The 15,102-nt window shown below is 34.4% G+C and overlaps 2 protein-coding genes and 1 long non-coding RNA gene across 7 annotated transcripts in view; 2 read left to right on the top strand and 1 right to left on the bottom strand.

Moving 5' to 3' along the window:
• Positions 1 to 127: 127 nt before the first annotated feature.
• LOC135162159 (galactosylgalactosylxylosylprotein 3-beta-glucuronosyltransferase I) lies at positions 128 to 2,786 on the top strand. Its single transcript, XM_064120342.1, has 4 exons — positions 128 to 320; positions 1,038 to 1,543; positions 1,808 to 2,104; positions 2,209 to 2,786. The coding sequence occupies exons 1-4, from the start codon at positions 182 to 184 to the stop codon at positions 2,305 to 2,307; spliced, it is 1,041 nt and encodes a 346-aa protein (XP_063976412.1). The 5' UTR covers positions 128 to 181; the 3' UTR covers positions 2,308 to 2,786.
• Positions 2,787 to 3,218: 432 nt separating this feature from the next.
• LOC135162147 (fasciclin-2) overlaps positions 3,219 to 15,102 on the bottom strand; it is a 70,513-nt gene continuing 58,629 nt past the window's right edge. For 3 of the 5 annotated variants that reach the window (XM_064120320.1, XM_064120318.1, XM_064120317.1), the window contains 4 exons: positions 8,871 to 8,999; positions 8,719 to 8,788; positions 7,365 to 7,490; positions 3,219 to 5,937 (listed from right to left, as the gene is read on the bottom strand). In XM_064120320.1, the coding sequence (XP_063976390.1) occupies positions 5,796 to 5,937; positions 7,365 to 7,490; positions 8,719 to 8,788; positions 8,871 to 8,999 (467 nt within the window). In that variant the 3' untranslated portion in view covers positions 3,219 to 5,795. Of the gene's footprint in view, positions 5,938 to 7,364; positions 7,491 to 8,718; positions 8,789 to 8,870; positions 9,000 to 10,510; positions 14,539 to 15,102 lie in introns of those variants that run through there. The other 2 variants (XM_064120321.1, XM_064120322.1) reach the window with 2 other exon arrangements.
• Positions 6,070 to 12,262, top strand: LOC135162174 (uncharacterized). Its single transcript, XR_010298916.1, has 2 exons — positions 6,070 to 8,348; positions 8,457 to 12,262. It is a non-coding gene; the product is annotated as an uncharacterized LOC135162174 (long non-coding RNA).

The following is a 15,102-nucleotide window of genomic DNA, read 5'->3' as shown; positions in this document are numbered from 1 at the left end:
AGAATTAATTTATTTTACGAAAAGCAATCATCTATCAGCTATCTACAAACGACTAATTAACCGAGCAAGAATACCGGTCAAATGATTTTATGATGACGGATCACATGGCGCCCTTACAACCTGTGCCCAGTTCACTGCAGTCGGTATTGTGCAGTGAGCAGTGTCATGGCGGCGCGGCACGATGACGATGACAGATAGTACTTTTCTCATCGCCGGAACGACACATAAAAAAAACGGCATGTGGAGCGGATTACGTGCTTGTTTGCGGGGTGTGCCGTTATTCATTGTCGTCGGTATATTTATGTTCTTTACGATCCTGAGTAAGTCATTCATAAATTATTTATCACGTACTATTGACACTTTTGTGCAAATGCGTTTGCGCGTGTGCATGATATTTGGCGTTGGTGGGCAAGCCCGCCGAAATCCAGCGGGAAACATGAACAAGTGTTGTGGGGGAGTGATGTTTGCTTTGACATTTCAATTTCGTGACGCATATATTTATCCATCTGGATTCCTTCGTTTGAGTTTTGTATTATTTCCAACAGAGAAAACACACGAATACTATCAAATAATAGAATAATATATGCGCATGAAAGAGAGAAAAAATTAAGTCCATGTGACATCTAAAGGAGCGTAAAATACAATAACTGGGATGTTTCATCATAATTACTTCCGTATACTGATATTGTCATTTTCTTCGGCCTCCAATGAGGGATATAAAATGTTCCATGTCATACGACAAGAAAATATTATCACCTTTGGGTCTCATCATTAGGGTACATTCTTCAGATAATGCTTTTATCGTACTAATGACATAATGCATCATTCTTCATTTTGTTGCCAGTTTTTCAAGTCATTGTCTTAGTCAAATGAAAGGGACAGATAATCCTCTAATTTACTGTATAATTTGAATTTTATTTGATATATCAGTCAATTTAGACACATAAAGAGCAACTCGTACGAGCGAAACATTAATCTCCGGACGTTGTACATAATAAATAATTACGTAACTAATTGACTATGTCATTGTATTACAGTATACTCCGATAGACTAAAATGGGAAAGTGCAGAGGACAAACTCCAGCAGCTGGCGAACACAGTAATAGAACAAGGACAATCAATCGACAACCTCCAGCGTACCCTAACAGACAGAGTAAACATATTTAGCCGCAATGCCCCAACAATATTCGCCATAACTCCAACATTTACGAGACCTGTCCAAAAAGCGGAATTGACGAGAGTCGCTCAAACATTTCTACATGTTCCGAATTTCCACTGGATAGTAATAGAGGATTCCATCACCAAATCGGAGTTGGTCAGTAATTTCCTACAGGAAAGTGGCTTGGTTTACAAACACCTCAATATCGTTACTCCCCCAAATTTCAAATTGGGGAAAAATGATCCGAATTGGAAGAAGCCGAGAGGCGTAGCACAGAGGAATGAGGCGTTGAAATGGTTGAGACAAAATTTTAATTCCTCTCATAATGGGGTTGTTTATTTTGCTGATGATGATAATACGTATTCTTTAAAATTATTCAAGGAGGTGAGTGCTAGTCACACGTATACTAGCAGAAATTTAATTTTTCTAATCAACTAAATTAAAATAAAAGACGAATCCCTATCACATGAACATGGCATCAACTGGCAGCATAGGGTACATAACAGAAAATATTTCAATTTTTTTTATAGAAAAGAAAACGTTTCTTCTACGAAATCTCTCAATAAATAAAATAGAAATGTTTCCATCAAGGTTGAAACCCCATTCCCATTACGTGATCTCCATTAGATTGATTCTCCTCTTCTTCAGATGGCGAAGATTAAAGTGGTTGGTGTATGGCCAGTGGGTTTAGTGGGTGGTTTGATGGTAGAGCGACCCATCTGCGATCCAGCAACAATGAAAGTAACGGGTTTCAATGCTGCATGGAAGCCAGAGAGAAAATTTCCCTTAGATATGGCGGGCTTCGCCATTAGTTTGCGAGTGGTGCTTGAAAAGAAGGACGCGTGGTTCTCATTCGAATCGAAAAATGGATATCAGGAAACCGAGATACTCGAGCAGATGGTCACGAGGGATCAGCTGGAGCCATTGGCTGATTGTTGTACAAAGGTACAATAAAATTTCATTCACTGCTCTATTCTATCTATTTGATCTAACAGTCAATTTCGTATGACTACCACTGTATCATTCAAATTACTGATTCTAATCTTCAGGTGTACGTCTGGCATACAAGGACTGAACCACCCACCTTGAAAGATGAAAATCGACTGAACAGAAAAGGAAAAAAGTCAAATGTCGATATTGAAGTATGAGCTTCCATTTCTTCGATTAAGAGTAGATTAAGAATTACAAAGAAAAACTATTTTTCATGTTGTGGCATTTGATTTAATTATTAAACTAGGAGCAAAATTAATCCTGGTCGATTGAAATTGAAATAGGAATTGAGATGTTAACGGGCCACATATTACATAAGGCATATTTTCAATATTTGAGACCTCCCTCTCCTCACAGAGTCATGTATTACGTTACATAATCCATGACTTTGGCGCTGTTGTGACGATTTTTTTTAGTTTTTCCATGAAATGATATTTATCTAATAATAAATAAGTGGAAGCAGTTCGTAAAATTGTTAGTAGAACATTTTCTAGGAAAACTCACTCCGTATATGATATTTCTTGAATCCTCGGTGACTTCTGCAAATGTGAATCTCTTGAATAGTTTGAGCAGTTAGTTTCCTCGATTAAAAATGCCAAAATATAGTGCAAATCATAATTAACCAACACATCATCTTTCACCACAATGCAGATCCTCCCATTGCCTCTCATCGTATGATGTAGTATTTGAATGGCTGCTCATGAACATGAATTACAGAAAATTTCTTCAATTGTCTTAGTCATTGAATTTTAAGAAATATATTCCGTGCCATTGAATTATTGAAAATCGAGCCAGCCTGAGCAATTTATCATTATCATTAAGTAGTTGAGGAATATATTTGTATGAAGTTTCAATAAATTTACTAATTCAATTATTGATTTCTTTCCTGTACGTTTCCTTGTACTGAATCACATTCCATTAGTTGTTTGTTAAGGATTACTCAAAGTAGTTGGAGGGTGATGCCTAGTAGATAATTCGTTATTTTACAATCTATTTTGTGGTAATCATACTACTCTAGTTGGAAGTCCGGCATAATCAGAGGAGATTGGTAAAAATCGTCGATCCTTAATACGTGTTTTATCCTTTTATTTCTTGTTTTTCCTCGCAATACAGAAAAAGCATATACATAAAAAATATGCCTTACACCTAAAAACTTGTATTAATAATCAGATTTCTTTTTTTTTCATTTTTCCTTTTTTTTCATGTTACCTCGTGGAAGATGCGAATTAATACTTTTCATACATTACAATTTTCATTTTATTCCATCTCTCATTATCTTCCTGTAAACTTTTCACCATGACTTCTTAGTAAATACGAGTTAGTTTATCCGTTTGTGTATACATTTTGGCAACAAATATAAAATAGCCTGCATTCACCTTAAACTAAATTCCATCTCCATAATGTTCGTCGTATTAGTTCCAAATTGTTTTTCTCTCCTTTATTTATCTATTTCATGATAATTGTTTTTTTGATATAAACACCACACTTCTGTTTCATAGAACGAATACAACATTATTCATTTAATTTAATCCTTTTCCTTAAGTATCTAATAAGTACTTATATTTGGCAGAAAATGTATTTTCTCATTTATGTAAAAAAGCTACAGCTCAAAAAGAACGCTCTCTCAGGAACTTCCAATGACCCAGCTGTTTTCATAAATTGATTGAACACAATCGATTTTTTTTAACGTTTCAACGTTTCACGCATTTTCTCTTCGCTGATCATCTGTCTGAAGTGATCAATTATTTATTGAACGAGCGTACTTTTTAAGCTACTTGCTGCCATGTGATTTATTCCAGCTCAAACATTCACTAGGACTGTTTACCTATGCTAAAGGAAAAAAACTTCAATACTTCCTTAACTGGTAGAGAGAACGTTTACAAGCATTTACAAAAACTTATCACATTTCTTTAACTGCATTTTGCAAAAAGCCCTCTTATACGTCTGGGCAGTGGTACTTTCACCATCCATTCGTCCCCTAAATTTTCCATTTCCATCAGAAGATCGAGGCAAATGTAGAAGTGAAAATACTACGAAAATTTTTTCATACAAAAGTAGGAAACAAGATCAGTCCAAAATCTGTCTGGAGATGATTTTACAAATATCATGAGAGGAAATTAGTTGTGAAAAAATTTCGAGACAAATTTCTCATGGAGGGCATTTTACGAATGCAAGAACGATCGCTCGATATTTTTTTCCAAGGCAATTTCACAGATATTGTCAAAATACTTGGACTCATCTCCTCTCACCACTTCGCTGATTACTTCATCATTTCATATTGCTATACATAAATAGTTAGAGAGATTTATTTATTTTTAAAAATTTAAATGTCAAGCGAGATGTTATCATCTCAAGTGGGCTATGACACCACAAAATATCGTATGCAAGGCTCGAGATTAAAACGAACAATCGTGAAACAAAAAAGTCTTTCAACCGCTGATTTGTTGAATGAACGTGAGGAAATATAAATTAGTCAATAATTTTGTCAACTCGGTAACAAATGTGTCACGATTTACAACAATTATTTCATTACACTGATAAAAAATTATCGTGATATTCAATGAAAAACCGTAAAATAGGGATTAATATTTATTGAACTATATTTTCTCGTAGAAACAAGTAGAAATGGAATTCATCAGACGGTATTATAGTGTTAGTCTTAAATGAATCAGTCTTCAAAAGGAAATGATACTATTTTTATCAATTGGCAGATTGTTGCTTTTTGTGCATGAGATAAATTTTGGCTTTATGGGATAGCTTTTGTTTCTTGTGTTCGAAAAAAGTATATATAGTTATATACACACACATGGGGCTCAAAGTTGTGAAGGCCCTCTAGATCCTTGATTTTTTTTCATTCATATGTCGTATTTTATATTACTTATAAAATAATCCAGCGTACTAGATTGCAGATTACCTAGAAGGGGGAGAAATTCAAGAAAAGCTACTTGAAAGCATTTTTTTTTTCATCAACGACTAATTCGCAATCCGAAGGATATGAACACCTACTTCTGTACAATCCATACAAGATAATTATTTCAGTGACGAATGGCTAAAACAAACAATGAGACTGGGAATGTAGTTTTGCATCGACTTATGGGCGAATACTGTTCCATTTAGGAGAGCAATTTATAAAATTGCAGGATCTCAGTGTTCATAAATATTTATTGTTGTTATTTATTATATTTATTCCGTTTTATCATTTCGCCACTAGTTTCTGGAATTCATGTTGAAAGCAGAATTAAGGTAATACTGAGAAAGCCACAGGATGCTTGGGGGAAATAAATTTCCTATACATTTTTCGCTATATGTTCACTCGAGAGCCAATTGAGCCTCTAAAATTTGTACCGAATGGTCGATCTCTTCAATTTGAATTTCAATTAATTTTTTTTAACATCTATTCAACAATTTATTTTCTGATCATTATTCTTGCCTGGGAGGTGCAAATAGCCTCATTCGGAGTCGGAGTATAGTCAGACTAATCGAAAATAGATTAAAAATTAATTCGTATGCTGAGTGAATTAATTTTTCAAAAATCAATATTTTCGATTTATAGCTCTTCAATGTCTAATTGGAGTAGTTCCAAAGGACTTGAAATTTGGAGGGGGAGGGGAGGATTAATTTACAATCTAGTACGCCGGAAGAATATCTAGACAGCCGAGTCCTTGCCGACGAAGCCAGTCTTCGAGACGGATCGTTTGCCGTCGAAGGTGATCGATGTTTCTCGTCTCAAACCAGAATCGATTATTGGAGTTATTTTCTTCTCTTCCTTCAAGGGTTCTTTCTCTTCTCTGTAATTTTATAAGTGATTCATTAGGGTAATTTCATTAGGATAATCCCTTGCGGATTCAGATATTGTGAAATACGTGAGGACGACATCGATATCACGTAACATGCTAGCATTCAATTTTATATTTATTTATATCATTAGAGTAATTGCAATAGGGAAAATTGAGAACGATCTAATTTTATTCGTTTTTCGGTTGAGAGGTTCAGGAATATCTTTGGATTTCAATAGCGATCAATTCTTTAAAAATCAATCGCAAAGTAAGTTTTTAATTTGTAAATCAGTAGTGTTTTTCTCGTTCCGAGATATAAACTGTAATCAACTTAGTTCTTTTCACAACTTCACCACTGATTTAATGCCTAAATATCGATTCATTAACAAGATGCGTGTAAGCATCAATTCAATGTTTTCATTATATTTGAGTGTGATGACATGCAACATTGCCAAAGCCAAAGCCTAAGAACAGAAAAATCATTTGCCGAAGTAAAACAACGTTAGATCAATCGAATGACCATTGCAGCTACGAATAATTCATGTTTTTTCCTCATTACATCAGTAATGAGGGATTTCAGGAGAAATAATCAACGGCCTCTCTGCGGACATAATCCTCTTGCCTGAAAAAATTTTTTCCACCTCTTCCTGTGAATTCACACGTTCTCGAAATATTTGCATAATTAAAAGGAACTTAATTTTCTTAAATAAACCACTTCGTATTCATGCAATTAATTCGATAATGAGTAACCCTAAGAGGACTGACTTTTACACTAGAAAATTGTGTGGATTAGCCGAGGATTCCTTGATATCTCTCCCGAAGTTTCTCATTGCACAGACACCGGAAATTCGGTTCAATTTATATTATCAAGAATTATCTACTTATTTTACTCCAGCAAATATTTTCCCTTACAGCATCAAACTTATTCAATAAATAATTCAGTGATGACGAACACTTAAAAAAAGAGTGTGAATGACGGTGACGGAAAGGCGCAATATAATCAATAATTGAGTAAAAAAATGTGTGCCTGTAAATTATCGCAGGTGAATGGTTGGCGGTACACAGAAGGCGAAATAAAAAAAACCTCCCGACGAAGTGTCTCTTCCATGCTTGACTCCATTATTACATTATTTCCCTCCTTTTGCTCTCGATTCCTTCGTAACGACATTTCAAAGTGAATTGAAAGTCTCCAGAACAGTGGAGTGAAATAAATTTCCACCCCTTGGACAATTGTACATAAAAAAAGATCACAAAAGAAAGGTAAAATAGTACTCTCATGCCAAGTGGAAAGCCATGTCACTGTTTATAAAAGAAACTCCCATGGAGCCATGCCCATTCTTATTCTTCTCTTGATTTTTTTTTTCATCTGTTATATGTTGTTCGTTTAATCTCAATAACGTGAATTCTCAATTTCTCAAGCCTGTCTTGGTTTTCCTTACATGGAGGTATGTTTGACCAGCTTAATGGTATTCTTTCCACTACCCGAATCTTGGATCGCCGTTACACCGGCCACATTGGCCATTTTTTGGTCGCAATACGGCAATGGAAACCGCCAACCGTAAAGACTATAAACATCGATGAAAAGAGAAAAGGAAACAAATTTTTTATGGTAAATTAAATGGGAATAACAATAAAGTATATCATGTAGGGAAACCTAATTAGAGAACTAACATACCAAACTGTAAATGTTTCATTTTATGTAAGGGGATGAATGAAGGTGTAAATTGTCATTTGAGTAGCAAAGAGGAGAAAAAAGTTTCAGTTTTTAAGTCTCGATTAACTGATCTTAGACTCTGACATTCTATTTTTTATAAATCTATCCTTGCACAGGTCTGAAAACCAAAACTTTTTCTCAGTGAGTGGAAAGTGGTAAAATGAGTCGAATAGAGCATGCAACTGTTCATTGATAAGTGGATGTATCAGATTTAATAGACAATATCACGCAATCTTCTTTGAAATACTAGAATTTTTTTGGAGAATATTTTGGAGAAAATATTTCTTCGTGTAGGGAAGAACAAACATTCACTTTTTACCACTTTTCTCATAAAATATTTTATATCCTGAGAATAAGTCCAAACATGAACATTTATTTTGACCACATAAAGAGAACATATACAGTGGGAGGATTGAATGAATCTACATGTGAAATTAAACGACTGTTTTCCTTGCTTCAGAATCATGTTATTTCAGGTAGAAAAATAGAAAAGAATAATTTGAGTATTTTAAGTTGAGGTTTGAAAGCCCTGTGATATCCAAAAAGTAAGACATTTTCGTGAGTTTTATTGTTCTTTCCATCGAAATGACTTGATTTATTCTGACAGTGATATGCATTCGAGATATCCCAGGAGTTTAAAACTTAGAAAATAAAAATTCGTCATTTTTGAAACAACATTTGTTCATCATCTCGTGGAAGCATACACCAGGTATATTTTTTATGACGAAATAAATGTTGAATATCTATATGACTCCATGAAATAGCGCCTTGCCAAAAGCATGTTTTCGTATGTATTCATGTTCATGTGTGTCATCAGTTCCAGATTGTACAATCAAACGTCCCTCAATATTAATGAAGAGGAGAGTGGCAAAAATAGGCGGCCGAATCACTGCTGGCGCAGTTTACGGAAGAAAATAAACCTTATCAACTTATTTTTACCGTCTTTTTTATTCCATTTTTTTTTTATTTTTTCCCCACTCTCCCCTAAAATATTGAAAAATAAGGAAACTTTAAAAGTTCAAATAAACTCTTATTTTTCATAAAAAATCAATAGTTGAAAAAACATGGAGATGACTCACCTGCCGAGTTTTGCATCCTCTTCATCCACTGGTTTCCTCCGTGATCGTTCGCACACATAGAAAATAATGCCTGTAAAAAGTTCATCGGAATTCTGTGAGTCAGCATCGACAATTCTGAACAATAATTACTCATATTCATCCGCATCACTCACCTGTTTTATGTGCACAACAGCAAATAACGTCGATAATTACAATTATGATGAAGAGAATTGCAACGACTATTCCAATAACAGCAGCACTCGAGATCTCGTGATTGTAGAATTCGGGTTTCGATGGATTTGCTTGAAAAATAAATGAAAAATGTGATTGTTAATCGTTGAAATAATGGATTGGCTTTTTCGCATAGATCGTTAGTGCGGATAAGCGATATTAAAAAATATTTGGTGGTGATCCACAGAGAGACTAAACTAATTTTTACAATGAGAGCCGGATATTTTTGATATAGTTGGAAGATCGCCTGGTCGAAAAAACATGCGCTAATTCAGACACTTGCATATTTTTGCATTTACAAACACGAATTTGACAAATCTAATTTCACACATTTTTGTACTCCATAAACAATGACCATTGTTCAAACAATTTCAGGAATAGGACCCCAATGGTAATCTGGACCACATATTCAATATTATTAACAAATGACTTATGCAAGAGACGAGAACATATTTCAAAAAACGTTCTGCAATATGTCATACACATGTGTTGAACCTTTTTATGCAACTGCTTCTTACTCTTGCATAATTAATTTTATGTCTGTTGTAGCATGAAAATAAAATTTCGTGAAGCTCTCCCAAAATCATCAGGAGATCTTCACGATCTTCACGATCACAAAATTGTATGAAATTATTCCGTTGAAAATATTCAAAATATTCTTATTAATTTTTTCTTAATCCTGAAAACTTCCCAAAAATTGTGAAACGTACTGGTACATTCATCTCATCTCCCGAAGAACTACAAATTCATGAACCAATATATTAGAACACCACCAAACATAAGATCAGTGATTATTAATACCTGAAAAGGGAAGGGGTTATTGGGAAATACAAAAAATCCGTTCTTATCCAAAACAAAAGCACAACAAAATCAATCACTACTAGAGTTCAAAAGAGGTATTAGTGCGCCACAGTTAATAAACATAATTAACAAAATATAAAGTTAGCATAAAACAATCCAAAAGGGTGTTTAACACAGTCGAAGCATGAATACAGTGCAAATTAAATGAATAGCGTTAAAAAATCATTAAATTGTTAAAGAAGCCCAGACAGCACCATTTCCTCTCGATATTTACTGTTAGTCTATCCGGCAACTACTCTACATAACAATTTATTTAATGTGATTTTGTCTACCCGTTTTATTTAATCCCATGTCCATTATTATCATTATTATTGTTTATTATTCATGAATCATCTCCAAGTCCAGATGTGATGAGGCCACTCAACAACAATTCGTCCATTAGTGTGATTGTATAGTTACCATTTTTCTCAATTTATCTTTCTCAGATATTTATCCTGTTCTTTTTCTTTTTCCGATTTTTTTTTTCTATGCTGCTCGTTCACTGAAGGGTTTATATTTCCCCCTGACGACGTAATGGACAAGCAAAAATAAGCGAGACAGCCACGAAAAGAAACCATCTCAAATTGAATGAAAACAAGGTTTTTTCTCTTTTCATTTTGCCATTGATTTTTACGTCGATTTTATCCGCTGAAATAGGAATTTTTGATACAAGCCAAATATTGAAGGAGACTGTTTGTTTATTAAACAATTTGAAATTGGCTTCCCCACTGGCAATAACATCGTGCACTTTTTGACACTTATTGTATATTTATCTTCTTTTTTTCTTTTATCGTTGTTAATGTATGTACAATAATATAATGTTTTATGTTCTCCTTTTTTGTGAACATGAAAGAAAAAATAGGAGTGAGAAAACTATCTTCAAAATGAAACCCTCATTCTCATAAATAAGAGCGTTTTTTTAAAAACACCTTTATGCATACATACATAACATCTACATGTATAATAATATTTATGTATAATAGGCTTGAGTTACAGAGGAGAAATAAAATGAAAATTATGGATATTATGAACGGCGAGTTGTTTTTTCTCTTTTCTGAATGGATGCATATGCGGTGTGTTATCAAGATGAGAGTAAAACGGTGAAAAGGGTTGAGTTGGTCTTTTGGTGGTTCTTTGACTTTTTCTCTCCTTTGATGGTGTTATTTTTCTCGAGAAAGTATTAATATGGTTAGAGATCAAAGGTTGAATGTTGTATTAAAGGGAGAAATAATTTCTTTTCATCCAGCGAAGGGATCATTTGAGGAGGGACCATTGACGTCTGGGGAGTGAATTAATGAGGTAGTCATTAAATCTGACAATTCGAGTGATGATAATATTTATAAGGGGAAGGTCATTTTTCGGAAGATATGGACCCGGGGGACATAAGGGAATTCGTAATGAGCTTTTCGTAGTTCACGATTTCTTTTCCAAGAATAGAGAAGATTTTGATGACAATGCAGACGTTTCGCGCGAAGTCTATTTAAGAAATCAGTGCAAAATCAATTGGGTTAAATATTTTCTTAGCATAAAAGACTTCTAAGACTGTTTAAGACAGTCGAATAATGTTTTCTTCGGGGTTTTTAAACGAAGGGCCTTAATGGACAGATAAGAAATTCTTGATATTGAAAAAACTGGATTGAGAAATCCATGGAAAGCTCTCAAATTTCCCTCTCTCAATATCAATTAATTAGTTACCAAAATCAATTAATCAGTCACCCAGTCTGCGCCAAATGCTCTCTATCCACCAAAATCCCATCTATTCCAAAATCAAATTAATTTGATGGTTGAGGCCATTAGATTCAACGATTTGACCGATGATAATATCTCCTAGTGCCAAGATTCTCTTTTGCATCGTATTCCTACCCCACATCTAAAATTGGATGCGACTATTTATACACGTAAAAGTAACGTACCACGATGTACACAGAATGTACTGTGAGCCCTAGTGGATTTTTCATTGTGGAAGAAAACAATCGAAACTGCACTACCCGAAAACGAAACGAAAAAAAAACCGTGAAATAGTCACAGAAACTGGGATTCCACAATGTTTTTTACACTTTTCCTTGGCTCTCTGTTTGTTCTACCTCTTCCTCGGTCGTCATTAACGGCTCGGCGGGTGGTGGTGGAGGTGGTGGGTGGTTTAGGGATAAAAAAATCGGCCATTGTCAAACGCGCAAACGCTTCCCGAGCATAAACGCAAAACCCTTTCAACCCTTTTCCTCGTTTTTCTTTCCTTCTCTGCTTTTTCCTGTTCATTTCTGTTTTTTTTTTCTACTTTTCACTTTTTATATCGTATACTTCTTCCTCAGTTACCGCGTTTGACTGTAATTGCGCGAGGTACCATAATAAACAAACCCCTTCGCTATGGCTAAATGCATTCTCCGAGTCTTTCATTAGTATTTATAAATCAAATATTTTTAATCTGTTGGCTCGGTTGTATAAGGTTCCTCAATGCGTCCGTAGATGAATCGACTAAAAAGGTGAATATGAGTAGTTTTTTCAATTTTTTATGAGTTGAGTGAAAAATTCAAAAATCTACTCATCTTTTCAGGCAATTCTTTATTGTCACTGGGCACACGACGACTCGCCGCGACGAATAATTCAATATTTCGGCTGATTAATCGGTTTCGATGATTATGAAGTGATAAAATAATTGTGATAACGCACGTGCCATGCAAATACATCTGCATTGAAGTAGTAATGATGAACTATTTTCATATCAAGTGATTCAGACGATAAGCCAAGTTAAAAAAACATCGAGCTTTAATTGAAAAACAAATTTAACGCGTAATCATTTTTGAGAATTTCTGGATTACCTTACAACACTTCAATGCAGATTTTTTAATCCTCGTTATTAGTTGAATTAACTAAATAATGAAGAGCTCGGATTTCATTAAATTATTACTAATAATTTTCTCTCTCTATCAATGAAATTGGTGAATGATAATGAAATAATAAACTAAATCATAGGGTCTTTTTAAATCTAGATAATTAATTAAAAATAATTGATATTCATTACTCACAGATCATGCGCACTAAACACTTATGTTTATGTTTCTTATTCTAGTAATTTCGTTTGAACTAACCAAGCAAACTAGTAATCCCCAAAAGATAATTTAGAAAAAGTGGAGCAGGAGAGGGAAAAACAGGTCATTCCTCTATTTGAAACATCGTCTTGAAAAACTTCATGTCATTCCACAGTACAAAAAAGTACTTTAAAAGGACATAGAGCCCTTGAGACTCTACTCTGCCAATTCAAATGTACTCCATGTGAAAAAAGCAGTTCACTCCCCCCTCCCCCCTCCCGCAACAAAAAAAAATGCATTGGAATGAGTCCCATCTGCATTCAATGTCTGTACACTGTATCGAATGGTCTACACAACATTCCAATAAAAAAAAAGAATCGAAAATGCACCGTGAAATTAGCACAGACGGCTTTGGTCTAACAGTGTACAAATAATAGAATTAAAATAACCTAAAGGAACACTCACATCTTATTGTCCGATAAAAACGGATTTTCGAGACATGCAAATGATTTTCCAACAGAACAAGAATCAAGATAAAGATCCCAAAGAAACGATAATTAACGAGAAAAAAAAATCAAATATTCGATCTTAAGACTAAATCGTTGAATCTCGTTGCGAGTGTATAATAATTTATAAAAAATATTGTCACGTTACCAATGAATTAACAACAAGCAATCAGGCATTTTTTCTTTTGGCAATGCAAGGCAGCAACTGAACATTTTTATCCCAATGATTAACAATTTTTCATCGAACGCGGTACGACTAAAATCTTATTATTTCGTCGCCGCGACGAGTTTCACAAAAAATCAGCAATTGACTGGAAAAATACCAAAGACGAAAGTAACGTACCAGTACGTTTGGCTTTTTTTAAATATGAGTATTCAACAATGTTGATTAGTAGAAATCCAGTGATACAGTTATTTGTTACTGATCACCAATATTTTATCGAAAAACATCGACTCATGATTAATTTCACATATACCCCCTCTCCCTTCCCCCCGAAATACTTCGTATGGAATTTTACCTATTCACGTATTCTCGGAATGTAATTAACGCACCATCCTAATTAAACCTACTTTACATTTATCTTTAGTGTTGGTTTGTGTGGAACGTGTTCAACTGTTTATTCCACTCGACATTATGTTCTGGTGAAAATTATGATGTGGCATTGTTATGAATGGTGAAAGAGCTCTCTCCGAAAATTTCATAGGGTTTACTGGATCATAACTCGGAAACCAATGAGTTTCGAGAAAAATTTTATGAGATTTTTTTACGGAGAATAGTTGTCCATAAATGTTTTACTGGCAAGATTATTTGCAAGATTAACTGCAAGCTTGAAGCCTAAATTTGCTACAGAATCTTTTACAAATACTGTCAAGAGACAGGTCGTTCGACTTTTTTTCTCAACTTCTCTCTTCCAAAGATATCAGCCACATAATTATCTATGAATTTTCGATTCGTTCCAATCTGCCATTCAACTTCCAATATAACTAAAAATTAACTGTTATTGTACTTTGTCGTTGAATAAGTGTCTTCCTCACTTGAAGGGAATTTGTTTGATCGGTTTCTGTCAAGTGTACAATGTTTTAAACTGTTGTTTATGCATGTTCCCCCGTATTTATTGAACATCAACTCTAGAACGCTAATGAGATTAACGCAATAGCCGTGACAATTGCATGAAAGACTGGCTTGGCAGTATCCCCAGCAGATACTGTCGAGTAGTCCGTAGTGCTGCTGGTTGATTCTGAATGGTAAAAAAATAAACGTGACTCTCCGTTCCTCTTTTTACACACGAGAAATAACAAATTCTTGGGTTAAGGATCGACCGTTCGCATCAAGAACATGAATATTTCTAGTGGAATGTCGATATTTGAAAATTGTATGGCAATATCGTGGAGAGGGATTCAAGTCAATGGAGCGCACTGTAAATGAATTGTTGGCAAATATGTGTTTAGGCGGAAACTCCGAAAAATATTTCACTATTTTGCGGCTCGTTATTTATATTTATGAATCAATTAATCCAACCAGTTGAATTGGTTTATCCCCGGCCCAGAATTTGATTTCTCGTGAAAAACAAAAAGATGTGGGGTTACATACACCATAACTGTAAACATGAAAATAATTCGCGTGCCTCTATCATGAAAGATGTTTCCTTGAGTATCAAAAACTATCAAAATCTAGTCTAACAAAAGAAATTTTAAGACCTAAAATTAATTCTACAAAATTGTTGATTGAGTGACGATGCTCAAGAAAACGAAAAAAAAACTTAAGCAAAAAATGATCAAAATGTTCACCGAAAAAAAAGATA

This window comes from Diachasmimorpha longicaudata, chromosome 5 (assembly GCF_034640455.1).
Source record: "Diachasmimorpha longicaudata isolate KC_UGA_2023 chromosome 5, iyDiaLong2, whole genome shotgun sequence".
In the NCBI taxonomy this organism is placed as follows: Eukaryota; Metazoa; Arthropoda; class Insecta; order Hymenoptera; family Braconidae; genus Diachasmimorpha; species Diachasmimorpha longicaudata.
Note: the sequence above shows the minus strand (reverse complement) of the source record. Positions and strands in the feature narration are given on the sequence as shown.

Coding starts and splice junctions, on each gene's coding strand:
- LOC135162159 (XM_064120342.1), top strand. CDS start 182: ATGACGATGACAGATAGTACTTTTCTCATCGCCGGAACGACACATAAA. Junction 321..1,037: donor TATGTTCTTTACGATCCTGA/GTAAGTCATTCA, acceptor ATTGTATTACAG/TATACTCCGATAGACTAAAA. Junction 1,544..1,807: donor CTTTAAAATTATTCAAGGAG/GTGAGTGCTAGT, acceptor CCTCTTCTTCAG/ATGGCGAAGATTAAAGTGGT.